Source organism: Diorhabda carinulata, chromosome 6 (genome assembly GCF_026250575.1).
Source record: "Diorhabda carinulata isolate Delta chromosome 6, icDioCari1.1, whole genome shotgun sequence".
Classification (NCBI taxonomy): Eukaryota; Metazoa; Arthropoda; class Insecta; order Coleoptera; family Chrysomelidae; genus Diorhabda; species Diorhabda carinulata.
The window spans coordinates 21,840,462-21,858,957 of NC_079465.1; the positions used below are offsets into that span (position 1 = coordinate 21,840,462).

Below are 18,496 nucleotides of genomic sequence, written 5' to 3' on the forward strand. Positions count from 1 at the left end.
GAGGGCAAAATTTTTTAAAATTCAACACGTTAAGTGGCTCTTTATATACGATAATCAAATTCTGTGCATTTGAAATTCAAAACAGCTCCTGAATGTTTTGTTCTAGTTTTTGATGTATAATCTTGTATTTATTACGAAAATCTACCGAAAAATTCTTGAATTACGTTTAAATTTTTAAAAGGATTGAGCTTTTGATCAGTATCGAGCAATCGCGACGCCCGGCTTACAGATATCTTTTTCATAGTCTTTCATGCAACGTATTGCGCGAAAAATCGTTGTACAGACGTTGCTTTAGTAACTTTAATTTCATTTTTATTAGAAGTATGTACTACAACACCCGTATACCATATGCAACCAGCTTTCATAACGAGGTCCACCACGAGGGGGCAAAATCTTTTCAAATTCAACACGTTAAGTTGCTCTTCATAAATTTTTCAACTTTGTTATAGTTTTTGGTGTATAATGTTTTATTTATTACGAAAATCTACCAAAAAATTCTTTAATTACATTTAACTTTTTTAATTGGAGCGAGCTTTTGATCAGTATCAAGCAATCGCGGCGCTCGGCTTACAGATATCTTTTTCATAGTCTTTCATGCAACGTATTGCGCGAAAAATCGTTGTACAGACGTTGCTTTAGTAACTTTAATTTCATTTTTATTAGAAGTATGTACTACAACACCCGTATACCATATGCAACCAGCTTTCATAACGAGGTCCACCACGAGGGGGCAAAATCTTTTCAAATTCAACACGTTAAGTTGCTCTTCATAAATTTTTCAACTTTTTTATAGTTTTTGGTGTATAATGTTTTATTTATTACGAAAATCTACCGAAAAATTCTTGAATTACATTTAACTTTTTAATTGGAGCGAGCTTTTGATCAGTATCAAGCAATCGTGGCGCCCGGCTTACAGATATCTTTCTCAATGTCTTCCATGCAAGGTATTGCGCGAAAAATCTTTATAGAACTTTGTACTTTTATTAAATATTTTTTTCTTTTTTTTTACAGATGTTGCCAACTGCTTTAGTAACTTTAATTTCGTTTTTATTAGAAGTATGTACTACAACACCCGTATACAATATGCAACCAGCTTTCATAACGAATACAGTGGGTAAGTAAAAAATGTAAATTATTCAAACGATGTAAAAAGTAATCCGATGATAATTTACACTAAAGATACATCCGAAACGTTTGCAGTGTATACAAAGTTTCATATTAGATAATTACAACTTCGTCATGAAGTTAATTAATTCTTAAATCGAAGGGATGCAAGAAGTATCGAAGCTTAGTCAAAAAATCAGCCATCATATTCGATGTCCGCGCTTAATTCTTCTCGAAATCAACATCAAATGATTTACTGAGTTATATTAGACCAAAATAAACAAATTACCTCAATTAGAAATCGAAATATGGAAAAAAAACTTATAAAAACATCGAAAATGCACGGGACACGATTCATGTTTAAGTATAACTTAAGGAGGGCACAAGTTAATTGATTTGAAATGCTTGATGATCTAGACGTCTTATCTGTGCAAGTGAAAAAAAAAATTGAAAAAATCGGCGGTCGGAAGAACTGCCAGTAGATATTTATAATTTTTTAGCGGCCGTTTTTCCTTTTTTAACATAGTCAATGAAAATTATTCCAAGCGCATCCCAAAAAAACCGACTTGCTTACAGATGGAAGGTTCTTCGTCATCTTTGGACTCGGTTCTCCCTTTTCAGTTCATTGTTTTGATCGGGAAGGGCCCACGTTTCATCAAAGGTTATGAAATGGTACAAAAATACCAAACATTCGATGAAAACATCTTCACGACGCTGTTTTGGGTTCCATTCTGAGCCAAAGCGTCACCCATCTTGTGTCCAGCGTTCTCAAGTCCAAATTTTCAGTTTACATGCGATGTACTGCACGTTTTGACATACTTATTATGTCTGCTAGCTCGCGCACTTCCAGTCGACGATTGTCCAGTGAATTTTCTTCAGCAATTATGGAATCGTCACCTCATTTGGTCGACCACTGGGTTGCTGGTCTTCGCAGATCATACAGTCTCGTCTAAACTTTGCTAAGCAATTTTTTACTGTTGATAACAAAGGAACAATCTTACCCAAAGTAGGATCTAGATCTGGCCAGATACCACTAGGACCATCATCGTGATAGAAGGTCCTGTACAGGCAAGATGTTCTATAAAGTAAAAGCCACAGACAACAAAGGCCTGAGACAAGGATGTGGCATCTTCTCAAAACTTTTCAAAATGTACGTTTCAAACGATTATAGAATATAGAATATTCTAGAATATAGAATATATTGTGAAAGTGGGTTTGATAGATCAGCTTTAGACACTGGGTTCTTCAGTATCATAGCAAAAAAAGGGATACGATGAATCCTTTGGTTCGCAGTGTGTACCCTAAGATCCCAAATCTGTATATCTCACAGGATAACAGGAAGATCTAGGAAAGAGTAGCTATTAGACATGTCATAGGATGTTTTAAACACGAATTCACATCTATATATGTAAATTATGTTGATCTGTTAGTTAAATAAAAACGTGCAATGCCGCAAAGTTTTCATACTGTTTTCAACAATGTTTTTAACTACTTGTTGAGTATCCTAGACTTTAGCGCCACCTGCGGAATTATTTTTCTAGTTATCTCAACTAATATCCGTGACAAAATGAAGTTTTAACTTTGAAGATTGTAAATTTTTTTATTTTTTGTAATTAGAATCGTTCGTTTCGTTTCTGTCGATGAGTTTCCTGGTTTGATACAAATAATTCTCACAGTACTACTTCAAATTAACTGAAATAACGGCATAAATAATAATAATTTCCTTAGTTTTTTTCAAATAGCGAGAATCTTTCTGTTCCCACTATGTATTATTTTCTTGTTTTTTTTTTATTATTTCCGCTATTCCATTCTTATAATCGTGTGAACGCTCAATTATTTACAAAACAATGTTGAAACATTCACAAATCGGATAAATGTATGATCAAATTTCAATCGACAAAAATGTAGACGTGACTAGCAGCGACAACTTTACCGATGTAACGGTTTCTGTATCGTTACCCGTCCTTCAAATCGATTGTTTATAAAGAATATTGTCCATTTTGTGATTTACGTTCGGTGAATTATTTTCTGCGACTGTCACAATCGAAACTAGGTTATGTTCAAGTTGTATTTCTAAGCAGTTTCCAAATTATAACTCTCGGAAATAGAGTACCCTAAATATCATCATTGCATTCATCTTATACTTGTTATAGTCCATCTTTTTAGCGGACAACAAGGCGCCCCTATCAAAATAAAGGAATTCACAACAAAATTCAAAAAGTTTTCACAAAAAGAAAAAAGTTGAGCGCTTGGTCCGACATAATATTTATTATAATGCGTTGATTTATCGGGCTAACTAAGCAAATTATCTGACTGAAATTAGTCACAGTGAAGCGGCGCCACAAGATGCCCCTATCAAAATAAAAGCATTCACAACAAAATTTTGCATTTAATTCGCGTTTCCAAGAAAAGCTCAGCGTCCAAAGTGATATTTATTATAATCCATTCATTTATAGGGCTAACTAAGCAAATTATCTGACTGATAGGATTAGCAATAAGGCCCTATCAAAATAAAGGCTCTGCATCAATTTTTTATCATAGTTCATTCATTTAGCGAGCTAGCTAAGTAAATTATCTGTCTCTAAGCATTAATAATAAGGCCCCGTAAGCTGCCCCTAATGAAAAAAAAAGTTCGCGCCTTCAGAACAAAGTTTTTGTAGGGTATTATCGATGTTTTCCTTCAACATTAATTGATTCGAGATTTGGAAGGGTAAGAAAAGTTGAAGCATCTCTAGAGAAAACGAGTATGTTGAAAAATATCAATGATCGTGGAAAAAAATGTCTTTTTTCTTGGTTAAGTCTTGAAGTTTTCAGTCAACTATTGTAGTTTAAGAAACAACAATGAAATTAGTAGATTTTTTATTAAACGCCTTTTCATAAATGAAAGATCCAATTGGATACGTCAAATTCCCTCTCATATACATACTTGACTAGAATTTTTAACCGATATGCCCCACAAAGATTTTTTGTTTGTTTGTTCTTGATTTAAACGTGGTAGACACTCCTGCAGAGCAAAAAGATCAGTTCTTGTAAGGTATAATGAATAAACTACGTTTTTATTGATATGTTTAACTGCTTAGTCGATTTCTAAGGGTTTTCAACCAACTATTAATCGAAACTATTCCTTATTTTTATTGCTTTCACTCGACTAAAGTTGTTAAAGTTTTAAACAATCTTTTATAATCTGATATGCCAAAAAAATAATCTGATGAAACTATTTTTTCCCCATTAATTTATGTTATTTGAGGCGACCCACCTTATTTCGAAACGAGCTTGGTACAGGTTGTTTTCCATAAATAACGTTCGGTCGTTATTTTGTAAAATCGCGGTCACGTTCGGTCGTCAATGTCGAAGAAAGAGGACAAAAGAAGGACCTCGACATTCGTGGGCGTTTATAGCAAGCTAGATCCGTGTCAGCAGTGAAATTTTTTCTCTCGCAATTTACATGCGGGTAACGATGAATCATTGTTATATTTTTTCGTGATGTAATTTGTAAATTTCGTTTTTTACACTCGACAGATATGGGGTGAATTGAAACGTACGTTTTTCCAAATGCCATATTGTGTTTATAGATAAAATTCATCGACGAGGATGGTTCCAGAAGTACTTGGCCTGACCTAGAGATGTCGGTAGTTGCTTGAACAATACCAGAATATGTTTCAAGTTTGAAGACGCCGCATTGTTTAATATTTGTTTGATAGCCATCAATAGTGAAAGTTTCAACAAAGTTTAGACGAGACTGAACGATCTGCGAAGACCAACAACGCAGTGGTCGACCGAATGAGGTGACGACTCTAGAAATGTTGAAGAAAATCCACTGGATGATCGTCGACTGAAAAAAAATTGACTGAAGAGGGAGAAACAGATTCGCAGACAGCAAAGATCGTGCCATCTGCAGGAAAGGTCATGGCGTCGGTTTTTTCGGATGCATTTTCATTGAATATATTCAAAAAAGAAAATTATCAAGAGAAAGTATTATCTAAACGTTTGAGAGAAAAAAATTGAGCAAAAACGGTCGCATATACGCCAGATTTAGCCCGTAGGATTATTTTCTTGAAAAAATTGCCTCGGTGGTCAAAGAAAAGTGTATTTTGTTTGCTGGACCAGATACTTCTGGAAGCGTCCTCGTAGTTATGTCTAATTTTGTTAATGTAATGAATGACATTATGCTAAAGAAGAAAATGGGTAGAAAATACTGTTACCTACCCCATAGTTCAAAAGTCTTTGCCTTTCCCATAAACTATCGATTAAATTTCAAAATTTAACAAATTGGGCTTAAGACGTTCAACGAGGGTCATTGGAAAATGTTGTAGATCGTATGAACTGATGAAAGTTTTGATAACAACCGATTAACAATCAAAATGATTGGGGAATAATTAATTTCAGTCGAAATGGGTCATGCGCATTAGACTAAAAAAAAAATTGAATCCCCCATCACAATAATGCAGTATGTTACAAAATAAATAAGGTTTTGGTCAATTAAAATTGAATTAATACGAGGGTTGGTAATTAAGTTTCAAGATATGACAATACGGATACGAATATGTCAAACCTGACATTGTCATTATAAAGTTGGACATACGAGGGTTATTTGAATTGATACTTGGAACATCTTGGTTTAAAATTTTCATACAATGATGTTCTATGGCTTTAGACGTGAATTAATCCAACAGCAATGTGCCGATTAACTCGTTTCGACTTTTGGTGATGATGCACCGTCATTTTGGTGCAAAGAAATTATGAAAAAAATCGATTGCGACGTGACATACGACGAATCATAGGTCTAGGCGTATGTACCCGAAATCGAAAAGCAATCGACTTTATCTAAAAAAAATAAAACCAGACCACATATATGAAGATATACGTCGACGGAAATATAAGGGACTAAATACAAACAATAAAAAGATACATAAAAACGAAAAACTAGGAGACTAAACACGCACAATTCATCGAGACCATAACATTGAAAATGGGACTAGATAAATATGAGAAAACTAGAAAACAGATGGACCAGAGATCACTTCAAGAAATAATACAACTACAACTAAAGAATAAATTGAACATACAACTAATAACACAAAAAGATATTGAAGACAATGCTATAAACAACACGAATATATGTCAGACAAAACAACACACCCGAAGACGAATATCACATCATATACGAATGCACCATAAAACAAAGACAGCAGCATAACAAAACATTTAGAGATAGGCTGAAATCCATAGACTTACCGACAGACATAGACGCACAGGACGAAAAAGGAAATGAAACGCACCAAAATAGAACAGACACAAACAATATACGTTAAACTTGATTAATAATAAATTATTTTCGTAATTTTCATGTATATTGTTTTGAAACAAATCTCCTCAATAATTTTTGTATTGTGGTTGATGGGATGGTGCTCTTTTTGATTGAGGTGTTGAGGCAGGCCATTAGGACAAATCTATTTTCTGTATGGGTCTTTCAAGATGTACTCAATTAGAGCAACGTAGAACGATCAATTCTAAATGGTATACCCTCATTTTTTTATCAGAAGTGTTAGGAAAATCATGGACACCAATCGCTGACGATGAATCATCCTCCACCACGACAATTCTCACGCGAATTCTCATGTATCAATTATCGTAATTCGTCATTCTCATAGTTGTAATCGACCAGCTGTTTTGATAAAAAGTCAAATTTATACTGAACCAAATAATTTGAAATTACATTTTTCTAAAGTTATAACTACTAGGAATATATAGTTAAAAACTCACCCTAGTGATCAGAAGGAAGTACTGATTCGCGCACTACCTGTAGAACAAAAATAAATGATCAACAACTTGTATAAATGAAGCATTATTTGTATATGATGAATTTAGAAATGTAAAGCTAGTTCTGAATATCTGTTTATCAATTTTTATACCTTTTTAAATAGTTGAGGGTGAAAATAATTACGTTTCTTTCAAATAGGAGACGCTAAATTCTTGTCTTATCAATGAAATTGCTATAGGATTTTTAAGTCACTAGAATGATTCCAGAAGTACTTGGCCCAACCAAGAACACATCCATACACTTTTTATAGCGATGTTAAATAAGATCGATACCATTTTTATAATAAAAATCGTCAAGCTCTTCAAAATTGTAGGAAAATCCTTGATGACCGCGCCATTTTGTCAAGTCTGGGAACAGTGAATAATCCTAGGAAGCTAAATCTGCCGAATAGGGTAGCAATTCAAACTATAATTCATCAATTTTGGCCATTGCAATGACGGATATGTGAGCTGGGGCATTGTCTTGATGAAACAACAATTCTTAGTCAAATGCCGCTGCACCCATCTTGCGCACAGCTTTCTCGTGCTCATAATTTCAGTTAATATGCGATATACGGCACTTTTTGGAATGCCTTATTCAGAATATTCGGAAAAGGAGTCATTGGGGATGTCATGAGCACCGAGTTTTTCTAAAGACGCCCAGAACTTTAATTTTTGGGGACTCACTTCTTTGAAGAAGTGAAAGCTTATGGAATCAGCTACCAGAGGATACTACAACCTACAGAAGCTGAAGATCAATATCAATAGGCATTTTTTCAAGTCTGGGAACAATAAATAATCCAAGGGGGCTAAATCTGCCGAATAATTCATAATTCATCAATTTTGGCCATTGCAATAACGGATGTGTGAGCTGGTACATTGTTTTGATGAAACAACACTTCTTAGGTTAGGTTAGGTCAGGTTAGGTTAGATTAGGTTAGGTTAGGTTATCCACAGGCATTTCCACACGGCAGGTACCACCAGAACTACTCGAGTGTAATAGGGTTTACTCTCTTATGGTTGTTTCTTACTTAAAATGAGGATAAAGTATCAAGAAAGTGAAGCTTTTGAGAAAAATATACCTCAAAGTTGGGCTGTAGAAGTGAATGCGATCAAAATATTCATAAATGTTACACGGATGGCTACCAAGCAACATTCATATCACATTCTAAAATTAGTGAGATCCTTTTGGTGGCAATGTATATGACATCCTGAACTATACACATATATATACATACACTATTCACTATCCACTAATTTATTTTTAACGAAATATGGATAGTTTTTTGTAACATCTTGTACAACACTATTGATTTCTTTCTATGCTGAACAATTTATGAGAGTAAATGAAAACCGTCCTGCATCCCAATTAGAAAACAGCTTAACCCTCTGACTTTCTAACTGAATTTAAATTCCATTCGGTTTTCCAGAATAAACTGAAAATGGAGGATTGAATTTAATTGTGTTGTCGGATTAGTCTGTCTGACGTTTTGAACTTTTTACTATTTTCGATGTTTATTTTGTTTGTTTGTCGAACACGGAATTGTATTTTTGTTTGTAAAATCTTAAAGCAAATAATATGAGCTTCAAAATGATATAAAACATTGTAATGTTCTTGCTCTGTTCAACAATATATTACGATCGGCACCTTGCACATAATGTTTTTTTTATCTATGGTTCTGCGGGGAATTATAAAGCCCGCATTAACTATATGAAAATTTAATACTTTGGCTACATAGTTTTGTAATTAGATAGAGTTAAGTAATCCAAAACAACCCTCTTCATCATCAATTACTTATTTATTTTTATGAACTCTAACCTCATTAAGTTATCGTTGCTATAAATTTGTCTGTGTTTAGACTTTCTGTCAGTTTTTTAGATTCAACTTCAACCCCATTAAAGTAGCGTCTTCAATTAATTATTATTTTTGATATTCGTCAAATTAGTGTAACTAATAGTAACTTTAAATTATTAAATTCTCAGTTTGCTAAATAAATTGTTTTTAAAAAGCAAGTTGGTGAATTGATTTATTTAATTATAGCATAATAAGTTGCCGACTGGCATTTTTGCACGTTTTTAATTGTATAGGTTAAGTTAACAGTCTCGATGGGTTACTTCGCCCATCTTTAACGTGTTTTAAAAAAATATTACATAATTCATTATTACATTTAAAAAATATATTTCTAATTTCGATTAATCTTTAATCTTAAGGCTCGTCATTAGAAGTAAGTTTATTTCATTGTTTACATGAAATTTTCTATATATTTTCAAATTTTCTAAAGAAATTTACAATAAATGTTCACTTGACTATTGACGATCAAATTGAGGAATCTCGATTTGTGCGCCGCTGGTCCAAAAACAGATTTCACGACATAACGGAATTCCAGTGACCCACTAACGAGTTAAATAAAATAGATTTAACAGGTCTCTTCTTCGCGACCATGCCTATTGGCTATTTCTTCTTCTATATGACTGTTTTTTTTCTTATCTGTGTATACGTATTCGTACAATTTAATTATGTAAGAATGCAAAATGTCATAAAGTAACTGATACCACAAGAACGTAACGGTTAATTCTCGTTTTGTACGTAAACAAAATAAAACGAAAAATTCGATCTCATAGTACAGTGAACCAAGAAAATCACCTCGCAATTTTAAAGACCTTCATGGATTAGTTTGAAATTTTGACCGAAGCTCAAAAATGATGCAAATAACAAACCTGATTTGGTGCCAATGTATGCCTCTACCCCAGTGGTGAATGCCACCCTCACTCAGGGGGGGGGGTAGTGGGGTATTTAAAATTTCAAAATAACACCGGGAATCGATATAGAATTGAATTTTATGGAGAGAATGTGGAATGAAGTTTTTTATTCAACTCAATAATTTATGAGTTATTCGCGATTGAAAATTTGAAAAAAAAACACGTTTTTCAACATTTTTTCACGAAAAACTCGAAAATTACGAATTTTCTGGAAAAAATTATTCTTATCAAAATTGAAGCTTATAAAAATACAAAGAAATTAGTTAGTTTAGATTAAATTTTTTAAATAATATTCAGCAACTTTTGAGTCACAGAAATCCAATTTTTTTATTTTTCATAAATTTATTTTGAATTCAAATAACGAAAAAACGATTAATTTTTTATAAAAAATGTGATGAACATTTTTAAAGTACTTTCTCAGACCTTTAATGGGCTTTTATAAAACCGTCTAGCATAAAAATTAAGCGAGTTATGACGAAAATAAGTTAAATAACTCGAATTTGAAAAAAATTAACATCATGTGCGGCAAAATTAAAATTAATCCTAGCCCATGTAAAATTATCTTTGTTCAAGCCCTAACAACACGTGAATTTGAATGGCTTAGAACACGTATATTTTGAAAAAAGTTGTTTAATGTGAAATTTTTTTCCGATTTAAAAAAAACGTTATTTTTCAAAATATCTCAAAAGCTATTGGATCAACGAAAAAAATTTATTGTAACTAAAATTTAGCTTTTATTTTACTGAACATTTTTTTTTTAAACTCACGCAGCTTGAAAATTAAACGAGATATAAGCGTTTGAAGTATTGATTCCGATCCTAAGGGAGTGTGTTTTTTAGCCTTTTTATTTATTTTATTTTTTTATACATGCTGTGTCTCCTTTATGATAAGGGGTCACATTTTGGGCTCCGACTAAGCTCATCATGTTAATGTGTGTTATCAGGGTTCGTTGCAAGATTTCGCTGTGTTTAATATGTATAGAAATTTGGTAAGCTTTCAAGTTCCAAATGGGGCGCCACTCAGTTTTTTAACCTAAACTGAGAAAAGTATAGAAATAGGTTGAGGTATTTTTAAAAATAAAACTACTCGTTGAAAATAAAATACAGTAATGTATATTTGAAATTATAAAAAAACAAGTTAAAAAAATACCCGCAAAAGTCATGAGTTTTGGTTTAGAGGAAATAATGAAAAAAAACTAATAAGAGTTGATCTGACCTTTAACAACACATGAGACTCCCTACTTGTCAGGAGAATACAAACAGGACCTCATCCGTGGAATGCGGTCAGGAACCAAAGAAGTTCATTCAGTCAATCGTCCCGGACTAGGTAGTTCCACGAGTCAAAGTTTGACGTTAAATCCAAATTTAGTTTTAAGCCCCAATAAAGGTCCTATATCCAAAACTAGATCCCTTCCTTTTTAACGAAGGGAACTTATATCTACTTCTTATTAGAAGTCAATTAACAATTTTATATTCCAGAATTTTTGAAATCGGCGGAAGGCTCTTCTAGGCCGGTAAAATCCCGCTTTTCAAAAATCTCTGGAGAAATTGATCTTAATGCTACCACGGTCGCTGACCAAAAGGAACAAGGTAACTACCTCTCTAATTGTCAAATTCTCCGTCGGAAATATCACGCCTTCCGTAAATATAAAATTCCACATAGGTTGACAGTCAAAAGGAAAATATGATTGAAGTTAGCGGCAGACTTCTTGAGCAAAACGGGGTCACACGTCATGAGGACAATCTAGTCAGGTGCAACAATAGCTCAATTTCAAAACACCAGCCAACAAATCACTCCTCAAAACAACCTTTCAACGGACTAAACAACCAAAAATCAATATCCGCAAAATTTACAAAATACTGCACGAATAACTTAATTCGTGAACTAGATGTGGCTCTAACCTTCTAAGGAGAAGCAACTTGGCTTTACAAGCAACATAATTCTGGAACCAGTTATACCACGTCTGGCAAATTTCGAATAATGCTTGCCTCCTTTAGACCAAGACTTAACCTCAAAAGAAAATAAACCAAGTAATGCAAGCTATGAGCAGTGAAAACGATACAGGGTAGTTTTTAGGGGTGTGACACCCATTGATTTTTTCTTATACTCTCAGATCAAGCGAGGATTTTTCTACACTTGAAGAAGCTATTAATGCGTCAATCGCAATCGAAAATTGATTCAAACATATACAAATTGTATTAATTCCTAATGGAGAATATTTTGAAAACCAATAAAGCCATATCCAATAATAAATATTTTGTAACAACCCTCGTATCTATAGAAAAATTTTTTTATGATCTGCGTTGAAATATCTTCAATAGATAAAATCCTGACCACGCAACAAGAATCAAGTTTCCTAGTTTCTACATAGACTCGATCCGCTATTCAATTAAAGCGACGTTGCCAATGACTCAACTATGAAATAATTAATCTAAGTTTCCGATCTTAATCGCGGTAGGATCTTAGTAAAAATCGACACAAATCGATTTCACTCATTGAAGATAGAATGTAACGTGATAATTTTCGATTATCGATAAGTGAATAAAACAGATAAAATACTTGTTATTCAATGAACGTAGATTCGGCAACGTCGTCTTAAATTCAAACATCATGAGGATGTATGGACGTGTCAAGCTTAAATGAAATTTTATTTTCACTAGGCCAAGGTAACGGAACGGTTGGAAATATGACCTTATTAATATGTAGAAAGGATTGTCATGTTTTTATTTTCATTCTACAACATTTAAAATCAATTTATTGTTTGTTGAGATTTGTAAACAAAAGTCATTACTAGGATAATAAGATCTCAGTTAATACAGTGGAAAGCGTCCCAAATTTAAAATTATTTAGATTAAAGACTATTTCAAAGCATAACCTCAAAAGTCCTTGTCGTATAAACAAATGTCAATTTTAATTATTTTTTGTGTTTTAAATTTGTAAAGTTGTTTCTATGTTCTGATATCTTATTGAAGGATGCGCCCAAATATTTTGTGACTGTTTTTCTAAAAACAATTTTTAAGGAAACCTATTTACGATAAACTAGGAATTTCCAGGCGTCGAAGGTTCGAGAATGTAAATTTATTATACAAAGCAAAAGTGTAGCAGCCGTTAATCAGTCAATGGGTAAATGCAGTGATTCCCAAAGTGGCCTAAGTGCACCCCCTGGGGTTCGCGGGAAGCTCTACAAAAAAAATGTACTTGAATTTCCGTAGTTAGATCTAATTTTTTGGCAACATCGGGATAGTGACACATAATCACTAAAAATTGAACTAGAAGTTGTATTCAAATGGATATAGAGTTATTTTTTTCTTCCTGGGATATAGGAGGAAGCTCTACCAGTCTACTATGCCAATCAGTGCTGGCAGTAGTGTGCAGCTCATACTAAAACGTCCTTCACTTATGTCCCAGTGGGCCTGTAATCCCTCCTAACTTGCTCATTCTGTTTTATCACTTCCTTCAGGATGACAAGTTTGGCCCTTCTTGTTCTCCGTCGTGGTCTATTGGGCTCGAACCAATCTCCTACGTACCTCTGCAGTGTAGGGAACATAGTCTGACACCTCGTGAACGTCCTACTTCGATTTTCGTATCACAGATCCCGGAGCACTTTTGTGGTGGAAGTTGTCGTTGCATTCCATTTGTCTTCAAAGCTAAGCGTTGCCTCGACCAAGGTATCGAGTGTTATGCCTCGATTTAGCGTGGTTTCCAGCTCATGTCTCAAATATTGGACCTGCCTTCGCATCTTCGTTTGCTCCGCTGCCAGCTAGGCATTCCGGAGAATCAAGCCTCCTCTTGGAAAACTCCTTCTCGGTTTTGATATAGTGTACATCCCCAATGTTGTTTCTTGTTGGGCAATAGATGCACTTCCTTTCCTCAGCTTGTTGCTCATTATCTAATAATTATGAAATTATTGCGACGACGAAGCCATACGGCATGAATTTATCACTTGGAGCGCACTCAACCAGTATACAGCTTCTTGCGTGTTTCCTTGGATAGATGTTAAGTGTGGTTAAGGATCCAGTGAATTGCCTAAAAGTCGCAAATAAGAGTAGACACACCCACAAGGTTTTTTCGCGTGTTTCGAAAAAAATAAAAAGTCACAGGGAGCCAAATCTGGTAGTTTTTTCGGTTTTGACTTATTTTTGTAGAGTCGTTTTCTAGATTTTTGGGCATTTTCGACTTCATATTTATATTCATTTTCATCATCAGTCATGATGTATTTAATAGATGTTAGGTCCTCAACTATGTTGTTTGCAAGCTTTTAATCATTTCCAGTTATTATTTTCACTTATGAAAATATTGATAGTACTAATGTGTAATGTTCAAAATCTAGTGGGTTGTAGGAGATAATTATTTGTATTTTTTTTCCATGGACATCGTTATATTGATGATTTTTTATTCATTATTTTAATATAAAGCTCAAAAATTTACGTTAAAAAAATGGGAATGTGATTAAAGATCTCATAAATTCGCTTTTTAGTTTAACAGGTAGAAACGAAAAATACCGTTATGTATGTCAATGTTGACCCCAAATTAAGGTCACTTTCTAGCAATACAAAACAATGTATTATTCAATTTGAATAAATAATTTCAGCATAACACAAATTCATTGGTTACTGTAAGAAAAAAAATTCATTTTTTTAACCAACATCCAATACAACATCGTCTCAAGTTAAATTATGATCGAATATATAAAAAATTGTAGCACTGATTGAAATTTTCTGGTCTAAATGACTAAAGTTGCTCATTAGATTCATCAATTTATGTTTAGAAGTTCATCCGGACGCCAAAATGTTAGAAGAAACGTTTTGTTTTAATTTACATATAACATCATTCAATAAGTCGTGTGACTGACACATAGATGGCGCTGCAAATGTCAAATTCATATGACGGTTATGAAGTACCAACTTTCAAAAGACTTTAAAAATTTATGACATTTCGATTAGTCAGAAAAATATGACAGCCATTTAAGTGAAACTACTTTTATTATTTTTAAAACAATTTCGTTTGTTAATTTATCATTGCTTATGATGAAAAAAATACTGTAAAAGCTCAGCGATGGCTACAAAAGTGTTTTCGGAGTCTACACCATCGAAAAGAATCATTTGTTTATGGTTTGATGAATTCTGGTCGTCCAATTGGAGTGATTACTCCAGAAAACATCATAAAAGTCCACAAATTGGTTATATCTAATCGTAAATTGCAATTGCGTGAGATAGCTAAGGCCATTAGAAAACTTTTTTCAAAGTGGGTGTCGTTTTTACTCACAGTCGATAAAAAACAACATGTTGTTGATTCAGAGCAGAGACATAGATCCATCATTTCACTCTGGAAACGATCATCATTTGAGTGGACTGCAGCCGGTGAACCAGGTTCTAAGCGTCCAAAGACAGAACAGTCAGCTGGGAAGTTTATGGCTTCAGTATTTTGGAATGCGCATGGAATATAATTCATCGACTATCCTTAAAAGGGGGGACAATCAATAGAGAATACTAACTAGAGTTGTAGGATCCATCGATTCACAAATCGATGGCAACGATGACTAAAAATAATTATCACTACAAAATAATTGTTTGCTATGAAAATGTTTTTTTTTAAAGTTTGTTGGTCATTGATAATTATTGTTACATAAAGTTTTTAATTTTTCTATGTAAAAGAAAGTTTGAAACATTTTTGATAGATGGCGGTAGTTACGCCGTTCGCAATAATGCTTGAGTTAACATCACTTAAGTCTCTTATTTTCGAGGAGGGGAGGGAGATTTTAATTTGTTTTTTTTTCAAATATTAATCATTTTTACGAGGTCTGGTTATCAAATAACGAGACTGGTTACAAAAAAAGTCTTATTATGAAAATTATTCTACATTCGAATGCTCCCCTTCATATTAATCCCCTCACCTCGGCACACACCTATCCATAGGTTTTTTCCATTGATCCAAGCAGTGCTGGAAGTCTTCTTTGGTGAGGGCCTTTAGGAGCTCTGCCGTTTTTTGGTTTACCGCTTCCATCGAATCAAATTCGGTCCCTTTCAAGCAGATCTTTACCTAACCTTTCTAACCTTTCAAGGAAATCTGAGCAGACCCGTTGACGCAAGAATTTTTGGACAGGAGTCAGATTTTTTGGCACTAACTTCGCACAGACTTTTGTCTTGTGTAATTGCTCGTGAAAAATTTTTTTATCGGCGTTTACTGCCTCGGTAATCATCCGAATGCTCATTCGACGATCTGCACGCACAATTTGGTTGATTTTTTTCCGGAGTTGAAACAGTCACAGGGCGACATTGGCGCTGGTCATCTTCAGTGATCTTTCGGCGATCACTAAAGCACTTACACCACCCAAAAACACGCGAACGAGATAGAGAACTGTTCCCAAAGGCCTATTGCAACAATTTATAGCACTCAGTCGGAAATTTTTAACGAGAAACCTCATACATTCTCAAATTTAAAGCATGTTAGCTTGTTGGGGAAAGATAGTTTGTTGTATGAAAACCAAAAAATTAAAATAAGCGCGACTTGAACCTGGGACCTTCCTCCTAAGAGCCAATACTGCTCAAAGTATGTGTCTAAAGTACGTTCTTAAACTGAAAAAGAATTATAGTACTACAAAAAATTGAACTGCACTTTTCGCTTATTACAAATAGACAAAATTATTTATTCGACACCATATATTTTCATTATCTTCATCTTGATTACGATATAAAGTCGAGAACCGTTTCAATTTTTGTTTGTTCGAGCGTATATCCTTTTGGCACAAAGACTTGGTAGACGTGTACGCGAAGATAAAACTGAAATATCAAGTCTTTGCATTCTTTGTGGGTCTTTTACATTTTATTCGCTTAACCATTACATGCCTACAGGTTTACACACTTTAATTTAGTCATGCGATACGTATCACGTCATTATCTTTTTCAATTCAATATAATTCTACTGCCATAGGGAAATGAACATAAAAACAGCGTATTTACCTCTCGCTCTACGAGCAAAATAAATGTATAAACAATTTCTACAAGAAAATACGATAAATTGAATGTACGATAAACTGTTTATACAGACAATATATCCGGTATACGAGGTCTGGTTATTAAATAACGAGACTGCGCGCCTAGAGGGCGCCCTAGACGAGTGGGGCGCTGGGTAACTGGATATTTTCTCTATGCATGTCTCAAAACACGTTTCCGTCACCATTATAGTATTTGTGCAGTAGTGGTTTGTTTTTTCTCGTGCCGAAAATCATGTGACGAAAAACAAATTGAAAAAAATCCGACTGTGTGCTATAAATTGTTGCAAAAGGCCTACGGAGACAATTTTCTATCTCACGCGCTTATTTTTGAGTTGTGTAAGCGCTTTAGTGATGGCCGAAAGATCACTGAAGATGTCCAGCGCCCAGGTCGCCCTGTGACTGTTTCAACTCCGGAAAAAAATCAAACAAATTGTGCGTGCAGATCATCGAATGAGCATTCGGATGATTGCCGAGGCTGTAAACGCCGATAAAAAATTTTTCACGAGCAATTACACAAGACAAAAGTCTGTGCGAAGTTAGTGCCAAAAAATGTAACTCCTTACCAAAAGTTCTTGCGTCAACGGGTCTGCTCACATTTCCTTGAAAGGTTAGAAATATTAGGAAAAGATCTGCTTCGAAAGAGCCTCAATTCGAGTCGATGGAAGTGTTAAAGCAAAAAATAAAAGAGCTCCCATATGCCCCCACATAAGAAGACTTCTAGTACTGCTTCAATCAATGAAGAAAACGTATGGAGAGGTGTGTGGCCAGGGGAGAGGAGTATATTGAACCCTTTTTCGTGAACAGTCTCGTTATTTAATAGCCAGAACTCGTAGTCGATTGAATTGCAGCTCTAGATTCATTTCTTTAGATTCAAAGCTTATAATGACGAGGTATTTAAGAAATAAGTGAAATATTCAATTCTGCTAAGCCCAATCTCTCAGATAATTCTTGAAATGAGGATTACTCAGCACGTGTGTCATGCTTTAATTTTTAGACGATACTAATTTCTCTTGGAGCCCCCCAGCCCACGGCACTTAACAGAAAATGTTCACATTTGATAGCTGCTAAACAAATACTAAACAAAGCGGCGTTTTCAAACTTGAAACATATTCTGGTATTTTTCATGAAACTACCGACATTTCTAGGTCAGGCCATGTACTTCTGAATCCATCCTTGCATATATCGATTATATTTTACAAATGTTATTTGACACCAAAATACTCGAGATAAAAAATATTTAAACTGTCTTCTAAAAGAAGTAATACGCCTGTAAATTACGAATGCTTAATCGTTTTATTACTCTCACGGCTATAGTGGTCTTTAAAATATTGAGATTGGATATAATTAGCTCGGGCGTTCAGTAATTCAAACACTCTGTCTGTGACCTATAAGGGTAATTTCGTAATTTGAAGTTGAGATCACGGAGCTCTATTACCCAGGATGTCCTTTTTGGCACATCTGAAAAGTGCAGCTGAAAAACACGAGGAGAGAAGGTTTCTTCTTTTTAGAGTGTTAAGTGGATGTCTTCCAATACCTTGGACAGCCCCCTGAAGAAGATTTTTGTGCGTTGAGTAAACTTTAACAATATATTCTATCCACGAAATTTTTTATGAAAGTATAGGGTTGGGTTATTGAAGAGATCTATCGGGTTCTAGGGTTCTAGTAAAAGCACTTTTTGCTAAATCATCTTCACTTTTATACCTCTGGACACCAGAATGTCTAGGGATCCACACTTGACATAATTGAAAGCTTCTCAATATACTTGTACTACCTTAGAAGTGATCAACTAAATTCTAACAAAAGGAGTGGAAAATTCTATGAATCTGATGTGGTAAGAAG

At 34.3% G+C, this 18,496-nt stretch overlaps 1 protein-coding gene across 1 annotated transcript in view; it reads left to right on the top strand.

Moving 5' to 3' along the window:
* The first annotated feature begins 1,011 nt into the window (after positions 1-1,011).
* Positions 1,012-18,496, top strand: part of LOC130895784 (serine proteinase stubble) — a 35,797-nt gene continuing 18,312 nt past the window's right edge. The window contains exon 1 of the mRNA XM_057803333.1: positions 1,012-1,114. Coding sequence (XP_057659316.1) covers positions 1,012-1,114 — 103 coding nt within the window. The remainder of the gene's footprint in view (positions 1,115-18,496) is intronic.